This window comes from Ostrinia furnacalis, unplaced genomic scaffold, assembly GCF_004193835.3.
Source record: "Ostrinia furnacalis isolate ACB-3 unplaced genomic scaffold, ASM419383v2 OfSCF0404, whole genome shotgun sequence".
NCBI classification, from domain to species: domain Eukaryota; kingdom Metazoa; phylum Arthropoda; class Insecta; order Lepidoptera; family Crambidae; genus Ostrinia; species Ostrinia furnacalis.
In genome coordinates this window covers 280,548-293,020 of record NW_021130643.1, presented here as the reverse complement: position 1 = coordinate 293,020, position 12,473 = coordinate 280,548, and the positions used below count along the sequence as shown (strand labels likewise).

Genomic DNA, 12,473 nt, shown 5'->3' with positions numbered 1-12,473 from the left:
GGCCAGTAGAAATAGCCGAAATAAATACTCAGGCACATGGTAGCAGCAGCGGTCTCTAATGATCTGCTGGAATTATTTACCAATGGAAATTTGCACTTGGAATAAAGTCTGTCAATTAGGACACCTTGGTTAAAAAGGAATTCAGAGTACCCAGAATTAACAACAGAGGTTTGAAGTGTTTGATTCCATTTGCCGTCATTCCGTTCATTTGTCGTACTTGTGCAAGTTGTCATTTTTATCAATGGCCCAAATAAATCTTTCTCCAATATGTAGCAAAAATGAATCAATGATGGGAGAAATTAGTAACTCAAAAACAAGGGTAACCTTCGCATTAACATGGACGAGTATTTTTTTTTTGGTTGATTTGTATAACATGTTTCAAATTATGTATCTTAATTTATTTTTTTACTGAGATAGTTTTTGCAACCTCTCGCAACCCCCCTATTGCATAACAACAAAGGTGGTCATTACATAACAATAACTATGAACTGGCAGCATTGGTCAATTTGTTCATTGTAAATATTTCAAGAATGTTTACCTCAAGTCAAGCAAAACTAAATGTTGTGAACCACAATCAATAAAATAAGTCATCATGAATTGTTGCAAAACATAAAATTTGCACGACTATTTCTGCTGTTATTTTTGCAGTTTACAATACTGCGACTTACGTAGGACAAAAATGTAAGATTTGCATGCTATACATTTAAGATGGCATAAGTACAACTGAAAAAATGTAATAACACCCACAAATTTGTGAAATCCCCTATTTAATGCAAATGACGCTGCAGTGACAAGTTAAGACGTAACAAACTTATTTTGATGTTCTCCAATTTATTTCTTTTTCAAACCAATAAACTACTTTTAGACATAACATCACAGCAGCACAGTAGACTCACGACAAAAACGAAACACAGACATGTGATTCTTTGCCCTTTTGTCGTGTGACTATGGCCTTGTGATTTTAAGTCTAATTCCGAATCCACACATTTATTTAAGAACTATAGTCGACGGGCGCCCGCAGTGAGTGTGCGAGCGCAACAGCAATATAATTACGCGTGAGCGATAAGGATGGGTAGCTTGGGGTCATTGGACAAAATTCTACGTGCACGATATTTGAGACTTTTGATAAATTCACTGAAAATTCCAACATTGGATTTGCAGAGCGGATGATATTTTGGATATATCCGAATTAAAGGCATACATACTTGTGTCAAGTTTTCTAAAATACAATGTTCTTTTTAACAGATCGACGATGTTTTAGACATAACATCACAGCAGCGCAGTAGACTTACGACAAAAACGAAACACAACTGTGATTCTTTGCCCCTTTGTTGTATGTCTATGGCCTTGTGATATTAGTCTGAAATTGAAAACAACAAAATCATAGAATTCACAATTACTCTGTTAATGAAAGATGTTAGATTTAATAAATGGAGAGAATGGATTTAATAAAAGATAACAACGAAGAATAAAACCTTTAAATTAACAGGTTACGACGATATATGCGGATATCCACATCTCATTCACAAATCGCATGAGCTTAAGGGACAAATACGTTTTAAATTATTTCAAAACATGAATTTATCATTGTTCAGACCGAAAAAGACCTTTGCGAGATCTGTGAAACTCATAAATGTAAAAAAGTTTTGCGGGAAAAATACATATTTAAATAAAAATGCATCAAGAGCAGAAATTACAATCTGATCAGATCATCAGATGAACCTGACAGAATCGCGTTTTGACAGCTCAAAAGTGTTTCTGACAAAAAATAGCCCATTTCTGATAACTAGACTCATTTCCGACAAAAACTAGTCTATTTCTGACAACAACTAGCCTATTCCTGAAAATAACTAGCCCATTTCTGATAACATACAAAAAACAGATACAGAATACGGGATTATATCCTGTATTTTTAAGCTACGAGAATCAATCTAACTCAAAATATATTCAACACTATAATTGGTCAAAATATTGATATTTCGCCATAGATTTTGTATGGCAAAGCTATACAAAATTGATAACCAATCACAGACTTGAATATAAGTTTGAGTTTGAATCGAATATTGAGATTCGTTTAACAATACGACCCAAGTTCAAATTCTTAAACGCGTCTCATATTTTACAAACGGAATGTTTTAAAGTTGAAAAAAATACCCATCTCATAAGATGTGAGTAGGAACATCTAATTATAGGTATATTTTTATTACAAATACAAAAATTCAATTAAAGGCATGTTTGTATTGACCTATTACATAGGAAAAGTTGGTACAGTCAGTGTCAATTAGTTCATAACACCCAAAGTTACCGTCACGAACTATATGACGCTGAATGTACGTACTAAAGTAAACAATTAAAAATTATGTTACTGTAACTTAACCTGTATTACACTTTTGGATAGTGACCAAGTAATAAAACTACTAATATAAATATTTTATGTCATACTGTTTGTAATCTTAAGTACATTGTTAGGTAGTCACAGGGAAAAATGTCTTGTAAAGAAAAATATTTTGTCACATTGCTAAATATTAAGTAGTTGCTTGATTATTAAATATTTTAATATAGATAAACAAGACCCTGCCTTTAATAAATACAAACATTACAAATAATTTCTCTAAAAGTTGATTTTAATTTTACAAATTGTCATTGTATGCAGTCAATAACGATATTGACCGGGCTGATATTGAATTTGAATATTATTTTCATTGATTAACTAACATACTTTGCATCCCACTGCCGACCAGAAAGCTGTTACTGTTTACCAAGAATCATATGATAGATTAATATTTCGTTTCACAAGAGATTTTTAATAGCCGATTGCAGACCAACCAGTGGTCATTTTACTCTATAACAAAGGAACAAAACACATTTCAACTCATATCTACACTCGCAAGCAAAAATATGGAATCACCCTAATTGTTTCGAGCGATCACAAAAACTAAATGACTAATAGAAGACAAATAAAAATGGTACCGTTTTAAAGGTAATGTTATAAACTTTAAATCAATACCAAAAATACATACATAGCCATTCAGTTCTTAAAATCGCTCGGTACAAAACACAATTCCATACTTTTGCTTGTAAGTATAGAATCTAACTTTACTTGCTTTTCATTTACCGTCTTTATCAGTGCAGTGGGACAAGTTATTTGTCTCATAGAATCAGTTTTTCGGTATTAATCCTACGCTTCAAGGCTAGCAATAGCCATTTTCAAAGCACCTTCCCTGGTGACGTTGCCTCCAATGAATCCGGTGCTATGGCAGAACACACAGCCTGGGATACCAGCCACATCACTGAGAATTTCGTCCCGGACTCCCCACCATTTTGGGTGAAGGGGCTTCCTAAAATCAGTAAGTTATATTTAATATCCAAGGCAAAGAGCAAGATGTATGATTAATAAAATTTGAGATTAGTCATAATAATAATGGCTTGTAATGAATGCTTATGAAAGTATACATAGTAGTTACATAGAGCAACAGGATCATTTCAGTTAAAAAACAACAGACATGTATTTGATGTAATAATATACAATGTTAGCAGACATTGATAGTTACATTTCCAGGAAATACGGGAAAATTACTTTGTTTCTATTACTGTTTCCTAATAAAAAGATAAAAAAGAGAAATTTTAATGTAAACCAATAATAAATATGTATTAAAATTGACTTTTGATGTAACTCACCTTGTAACAAAACTACTGGCATACTCAGGAATCGCTTGTACTCTCCAGGAGTTAGGTTTATCACAAAAAATGACATACTTTATTTTCGGTTCCACCGCTAACTCATTTTCCAAATCAAAAAAGTGTTCTTTCCATGGAAATCGCTCTTCAAACTCCATGATTTCTCCCGACTTATGAATTTGAAAGCGTTTGTCTATGGCACTTTTGACGAAGTCACGTGCCGGAAGCCAAACATTAACAAGATAATTGACCGAATACAGAAACTCTTCACCGACTAGGGCCATGGCTTTGGAGAATATGTCATCTAAGTTAACTTCCTGTTTGGAATTCCATTCTGGGTTAAGTCGGGCTACTCTCGAACTCAGATGAGTACGTATTTTGTACTTTGGCTCTTCAGCAGTCATAGGAACACCATTATCAATAGCATCAATTTCTTCGATGAAATTCTCATATACCTTCTTGTAGACGAGTTTCAAATCGTCTTTGTTAAGAAGAGCTTCTTGAGGAGCCAATTGCTGTATTAACTGCTCCCCATAATATGTGTAGATTAAACCAGCTGAACTTAGCCTAAAAATAGCATTAAGTTTTGAGTACAAATCATAATTTACTTGTGCAGTTAGGTAAATTATTGAATAATAACAATAATGTATAAGAACCAGAATAACTGAAGTTTACCAAAAAAATAACTCCTCATTCACTCATGTCCAAAATAAGTTAATCTGTGCAACAACTTACTTGATTTTGTACTTTTCTCCAAATTCAGGGCGCAAGGAGCTCAGGCTTTCGTTGAATTCGCGTTGATGGTGGTCATAACGCTTCTTTGTGTGGTCGAATACAGCTCCAACGTCTACAACTATGTCACATTCGCCGAGTTTCTCCGGGCTTCTGGTGCGTACAATCTCAGCATCTTTGTATTCGGGAAGCAGCTTGAGCATGTAGCAAGCGAGGACATCGTCGCAATGGAAAACACCATCGTGGGTACCGATCTAGAAAAACAATCGTTTATTGAGAACAAAGGTTGCACAACTTGCACACAATATGGAATCCTTAATTATCGATTGCTAGGGCGCAAGTTAGGCAAATTAATGCTTAAATGCTGTGAATGTGCCCCGCGAATGCATGAGAGAGTGAAATCTTAACCTCACAAGTGCATAAACTAAAATATTCACCTTCATATATTTTGTTAGTAACGCCCCACTTGAAACAAAATGCCTCTTAAAATTCCTGGAAATGCCTTCAAGTGGCGTTTTACAATAACCAAAACTACTCAGCCTAACTAAGGACTTTATCAACATTACAACATGTAAAAAAACCGCGTGCTTAACGCTGTACTTACAGTTTCAACAATACAAAAACCGCTAGCGTATCCACTTCGTCCTCCGCTGATTTCGCCATTTTGTTTTTGTTCAGTTGTTGGCAAGACGATCAATAACAGTAACTAACAGTGAAGGTAAACCCGGATTTTGGATAAGCTGCAAGCAATTATTTATATTATAGTGTTTATATTTATTATAATGTATGAAATACTTCAAATAAACTATGTTGTTTAGATCTTGTGGGTTTGGTGGGAAAACTTGGCGGTTATTTATTGCATTACATTGTAATTTTTAATCAATTTCATTGTTAATCATAAAAATCATGATAAATTGAAACATTCAATTAAATTATCTGACATTGTCCATTTATACCGGTTCACTACTTCACTAGCAAACCAGGTACAATAGTTTTGAATACAAAGTATAGATGGCGGTAGGATTGCGGAAAATAATATGTACATCAATAATAGATGGCGCTACGAAGTTTTAAATACAAATTACAGATGGCGTAAGCATTGCGGAAAAAACTACGTAAATAAATGATAGATGGCGTTATCAGTAGGAATTAGACCATAGACCGGCGCGTGGTTTACAGCAAGATGTCATTTTTAGGGTTCCGTACCTCCGTCCCTCAAAAAGAAGAAATGGAACCTATTTAAAGCAATGTTTTTCAACCTTTTACATGACACGACCCATTTAGTATGAAAAAATATTTGGCGACCTTATAATGTTACAAAGATGTAGTAGGGACCGAATACTTCAATCCATCCAGTCATCATTTACGCATTTGGGTCATTCTACCGGCCAAGAAAATCACGTGTCCGGGGCCAAAAAGTACCCGAATATCATAATATTTTAGTAACAAATATTTTTATCTAATAGTATAACTTTGGTTCTTGTTGTTAAACCACAGAGATAGTTAATAATAGTTAATTAAGTAATTTAAAAAAAATCGTAAGTCGTCAAAAATNACATCCCCAAGCAGGCTCTAGATTGGAACCCCCAGGGAAAATGCAAACGTGGTCGCGCCAAAAAAACATAGCGGCGCACTGTTAAGACTTGGAGCGAGATCAAACGCGAAGCTCAAGACCGAATGCGATGGAGGACTGTTGTGGACGCCTTCTGTCCCATATAGGAGACATAGGACATTGAGTCACTAATATTATATGTATAATGTATATGTATGTTTTTTACTCTTTTACGCAACAACTACTTAACAGATTTTGTTGAAATTTTACAATATTGTCGTTTATACATCAAAATAACAAATGGCTAGTTATAATAACATTTATTTTACCATAACTTAAAAAAAACCTTAGAAAATAAAATATTTTGTTTTATTTTTGATTACTCTGACTCCCAACTTTGATTACCCCGACCATGAAAATTTTGATGTCGCATAACTTTTTATTCCTGCTTGCTACAGATGGGCCAATATAAAAAATATGCTCTTAATAATGTCTATTTTGAAATGTTTTACCTAAACTTACTCTAAATTCAAAAATAAAAAAGGTCGGGGTAATCAACAAAATAATCCAGATCCGGAGAATGACCGATTTGCATAATTAGATTTCGGACAAATTTATCCTATCTTAACACTATAATAATGTTTATTTTTCTGAGGTAGTTTTTCGACCTCAGGTTGAAAAACACTGCTTTAAAGGATTACTTTTCGGCAACGGCAGACGACAACTCGGCAACGCGTAGAGCCATCGAAATTCATCGAATTGGAAATTAAAACGATAAAGATACTCAGGCAGATCACAGGCTTCACAGTTTATTTACTGCATAAAAGCTTTGACTTACGACTTTGACTTTAACTTTGTGATGTGGGGTATCGTATGAATGGGTTTAATTGGGATACTCATAAACAGATTTTTATTTGTATTTTTTTATGATGAAAAATGAAAAGAAAACCTACAAGTTTGCTTGAAACCCTCAGTGCGCGAGTCCAACTCGCACTTTGCCGGTTTTCAGACAGACAGTGTTACTTTCGCTGTCTGTCTCTCTTTCACGCCTAAACTACTGAACCGATTTTGATGAAATTTGGCATAGAGATAGTTTGAGTCCCGGGAAAGGACACAGGATAGTTTTTATCCCGGTTTTTGAAACAGGGACGCGCGCGATATAGTTTTTCTGTGACAGACAAAATTCCACGCGGGCGAAGCCCGATTTTTTTCCGTCCCGCCCGATTGATTTCAATCCTCGCCATATTTATTTAGGTGATCTATTATTATGTCTTATATGTATAAACGCATTATCCACAAAAAAAAATTACGAACGAAAGTGGAATTTTTAGCGAATATTTTCCGTGTGACATCAACTGTACTGTGGCACGCAATGCTGCAATACGTTTACACTGCGGCACCATCGAGCTACGCGGATCGTTCGCTTAACATGTCGGATAGCCTAATGAAGAAATCCACGTAAAGTAGGTAGTGTAAATAGGTATTTTTCTTTGACTAACTTAAGTTAAAGTTCGTTTTAAATTTTTTTCGAAGTTAATTTTTTTACTGATTCGTAATCAGAATAATCTACTTAATCAAATCCCTAAATATGACGAGGATTGAAATGAACACCCTGTATTATTTATGTTGTTAGTGTCGTGAGTTGTGTGCTTGAATCCTTGCTCTTGATTCTACGGCAGTATCAGTCACGCACATTTTTACTCCATAAGTATGTACCTACTTTTATTTTGTTTCAACTTTAAAAAGTTAAACGAACGAACAATGGTATCCAGCGGAGTCAGTTGATGGAAAACTCTTAGCCTAGGCGCAGACCATCGATTATTCGTCGGCCGATAGTTTAGTCGGGCAGTTGATATGTATGGGCATGTATGGAAGTGCGCACATTACACCGATTTGATTTGGCCGATTCTTCATATAATTTAAAATCGGGCACAACAACTATCGGCCAACTAAAAATCGGTGGTCTGCGCCTAGTCTTAGACTGGGTTGCATCAATAAACTTTAACAGTAACTATAACTTTAACCGGTGTTTTTGTACGGAGTTTGACAGACTTTTATCATAGGCTGAGTTGCACCATCATACTTTAATTTCAACAAACGTCAAAGGTCTGTCAAACTCCGTACAAAAAACACCGGTTAAAGAAATAGTAACGGTTAAATAAAATAAGGTGGTGGAACTTAACCTTATTTTGTTATTTTAAAGTAAAATGATGCAACCCGTGCAATTTACCCTTCTAATCCAACAAATATTTACCTGTTACCTAATCCGTACCGGGAGTAGCGAAATAAGTCAACAACTCATTTTATTTTAAAGAAAATTTGATTCATTCTTAGGCTAAGTTGCACCAACTTACTTTGACCGTTACTTTAACAATAACCGGTGCTTTTTGTATGGAGTTTGACTGGTTTTTGACGTTTGTTAATGTCAAAATATGATGGTGCAACTCAGCCTTAGTTTCTTAGTTATCTACCTGGTCGGGAATCGAACCCTGGACTTCTTGCCATAGTAGTCAGTTCCGAACCACCACAATAAACGGCCAACATAATATAATTGTGGGAACAAACTATTTACATAAGTACCTACCCATAAGTTTGTACGGAACCCTCGGTGCGCGACTCCGACTCGCACTTGACCGATTTTTTTTAATTTACACTTTTCGTTGAGATTTTATGCAATAAAGATTTTAAATAAATAAATATGTATAAATGTATGTATTTAAAAAGTATTTAAATATGTATTATATCCATTAAGCTAGCACCCATAACACAAGCATATTAATTGCTTACTTTGGGGCTAGGGCGTTGAAATTGTTCAAAGATATTTATAATTTTTATTTACTTTCTCACAATGTGGCATCCGATAGTGGACAGTCCATATTGAAAAAATGACAAATCGACCACCATACTTTTATAATACTTTTTTATCCATAACGCGGAAGCTCTTCTTGACTTCTTCTGCTTGATTTGTGGTTGGCTAGTAGATAATGCCACAACGCATTAAGTCAGCTAAATTGTACAGACGACATCTGATAATATGATAATAATCAAATATTAAACAAGTTGTTTGAATTTAGAGCTAATACGTAGCAATGTGTGGCTTTTCATGCAATTGTGGCGCCCAACGTGGGGTTGCGTATAGCTAAATAGAATAAATTGTTTACAGTTTGGAGTAAAATTAAATAAGAATAAGATTTTTATTCGTGGTAGCTCAAGTGGTTGTCGCTACTTTTTACATCCTTCCTACTAATATTATAAATGCGAAAGTTTGTGTGGATCTCTTGATGTCTGTTACTCTTTCACGCAAAAACCCGTTCAGAAGTTTTTGATGAAACTTTACAGTATTATTGTTTATAACCCAGAATAACATATAGGCTATAATTTATGACGATCTGTGACAAACTAAATTTCACGCGGGTGAAGCCGCTTGCAAAAGCTAGTCCTATATACATATAAGTGGACCGCAGCGAAGTCCGCGCTTGCGGTGCGCCTAAGTTCTTACGAATCTTACATAACCCATAGATGCCCTTCAACTAAGTTTGTAAGCATGTGTCCTTAAAAAACTTAAATAATACATTTTGTGGAATTAATTAGTCTTTTCTATTACTAACAATAATGTTTAGACTTCGGTCATCAAGATTTTTTATCTCATCATCATTTCAGCCATAGGACGTCCACTGCTGAACATAGGCCTCCCCCAATGCTTTCCATGTTGATCGATTGGTAGCGGCCTGCGTCCAGCGCTTCCCTGCTACCTTTATAATGTCGTCGGTCCACCTTGTGGATGGACGTCACACGCTGCGTTTTCCGGTACGCGGCCTCCATTCCAGAACCTTGCCCCATCGGTCGTCAGTTCTGCGTACTATGTTCCCTGCCCATTGCCACTTCAACTTGCTAATCCGTCGGGCTATGTACTTTAGTTCGTTGACGTTTAGTTTTTTATCTGCCTACTTGTATATTTTATCAACCTGTAAGTAGTAACATTTATTTCGGTCATGTCATCATTAAATGCATTGTTTAAACGATTTGATAAGTGTAATAACTACATAGTTGGTATAATAGTGAGAACATACCTTAAACGTGACGTCGATCGACAGATAACTACTGATTGGAGCTCTCCCTTTACTATAATTAAACATTAAACAATTAGAACTAATTTAATAAACGATGCGAAAGACGTCAATGCTGTATTTATTTATACATCAACTATTTTTGTATGTAATTAGGTACCTATATTTGCTTAGTTTAGTTTGAAGATAAAAAGTAATTTTTTTTGTTTATTTGTTTGCTCTTTCAAATTCGTTTTGAGATGACGTCAGTAAATTTTATTGTGCGTTTGTAAGACCGCACTTTTTATTATATTTAGTACTTATGTAATCTAAGTTACGGTTATTTTTATAGTGAAAGTCCATGACATGTGGTGACAAGTTAAACTAGTAGGGCTATATTTCACCGGGACACCATGGCGGCGCAACCAGTCGCCGGCTACCAACAAAATGTATGCAGCTCTATAGAGAGTTAGGGCTATATTTCACCGGGACACCATGGTGGCGCAACCAGTCGCCCGCTACCAACAAAACGTATACAGCTCTATAAAGTGTTACTCACCTGGTGTCCGTTTGGTTGCGCAAAGCTGTATACATTTTGTTGGTAGCGGCACTAGCGGCGACTGGTTGCGCCGCCATGGTGTCCCGGTGAAATAAAGCCCTTACTCACCTGGTGTCCGTTTGGTTGCGCAAAGCTGCATACATTTTGTTGGTAGTAGGCGACAGGTTGCGCCGCCATGGTGTCCCGGTGAAATATAGCCCGTAGAGACCATCATTTGGTCATTTATGCCCGTTTTCACCATAAATCCCTAATTTTTAAGTGACCCCTATGGTAACACATAATAGGATTTTTTTTCATTAGGGTCACTTAAAAATTAAGGATGGTGAAAACGGGCATTAGTCTCATTTCTACAGGAATATGACCCTCTCTGTTTATCAGAGGCAAATGGAGCCAGGCAACATACTACAATGGCCAGGCGGGTTGTAAAGGCCTGATGTCCGCATATTCGTTCTTGACTTACGAACTTTTTAGGTACTACCTGAAGGTTTTACTCGTAGACTAATTCAGGTAACTAAAGCTTATCTACAGGTGTCATTTAAATACTTGATAAAAAAAAGGGTTACTACTACTCAAACACGACTATTTTTCCAAAATTAGGTCTTCAATTTTTTTTTAAATTACCCATATTTTGATATTGGTCCTGTAGGAAAAGTAGTTGTTTTTGAGTAGTGAATCAACCCACCAATCAAATATATAATTACATAATAAAATAATAACATTGAATAGTGCCCGTTTTCACCATCAATCCCCAATTTTTAAGTGACCTCTATGAAAACAAAATGCCTGTTATGTGTTACCATAGGGGTCGCTTAAAAATTAAGGATTGACGGTGAAAACGGGCATAGGTCCTTTAAAATATTATGACTCCCAAAGTTGCTAGGACTTTTTTTTATTTAGGGATCCGTGAAGTGCTAATTTTTGTTCAAGTCCTCCTCTTAGCTAAGCTTGGAAAAATCTGGAAATATTCTTGAACATGGTGCTTTTTACGAACTTTTAAGGAAAATTATAGTTGAGATGAATCAGTTAGTTCATGAGTAATAGTCGTTCAAGACGGGCAACTACGGAAATCTCTACGCGTGGTACGACACGCCAAGTGTTTTTTTTTGTTTGATCAAGTATACAATTACCCTGTTTAACAAAGCTACATAGGACTGTGTAATTTAAAAAATCTACTACTAATCGACTTTGAAATGAGTAATCATTAATATTATGTTCATTATGGCATCTGTTGTTTTTTGTATAATTATGAACTTTTTTAACAATTAGTTAAAAAGAAGATTTGGTGAAATTGTATACTTATTTGTAATTAACGATTAATGTTGTAATTAATTTAAAGACGCTGATTTGGCGTGGATTATTTTTTTAATCCTGAAATAACGATTGATATTATTGCACTATAAGCTAAAAAAATAATTAATGAATGTTTAAAATATAGATGTTGCATAATTTTTGTATGAAACATTTTATAATTAATTTATTACAGAGCAGCGTAGCGGCCAAGTGAAATAAAAACGATGAAGTCCTGTAATTTTTAAAATATTTTTTTATAACTTTATTTTATTTATTGTTATCATAAATAAGTGCCACCAGTCGTTTAAATTGAATAAAATATTTTTGATTTTGATCCTAATCGATTTTTTAATTTAAGATTTTTTCTAAACCTGAAAAAAAAAAAGGTCTGCAATCCGGTTCGAAATAAAGTAATATCTTTGGTTATTGCTCTAATAAAAACTATCATGATTTCAAGACTATTTTTTTTTGTGCTTTACAAAAAAACTTAAAAAACTTTTTTGTAGACGGTACGCCAGACTAGTTAGCGCTGCGGACCGTACGCGCCATAGGTCGGAGGAGCTTTTTTGAACACGTGAGTCTAGATACGGCGCGACGCCTCAGTCCCGCGCGGAAG

The 12,473-nt window shown here is 35.2% G+C and overlaps 1 protein-coding gene across 1 annotated transcript; it reads right to left on the bottom strand.

The window, feature by feature from the left end:
• Positions 1-3,104: 3,104 nt before the first annotated feature.
• On the bottom strand, positions 3,105-5,054 carry LOC114363985 (UPF0160 protein C27H6.8). Its single transcript, XM_028319963.1, has 4 exons — positions 4,848-5,054; positions 4,414-4,664; positions 3,679-4,245; positions 3,105-3,338 (listed from the first exon to the last, which is right to left on the bottom strand). Exons 1-4 carry the CDS (start codon positions 4,971-4,973, stop codon positions 3,179-3,181), a joined length of 1,104 nt encoding a protein of 367 aa, XP_028175764.1. The 5' UTR covers positions 4,974-5,054; the 3' UTR covers positions 3,105-3,178.
• Between the last annotated feature and the right edge of the window lie 7,419 nt (positions 5,055-12,473).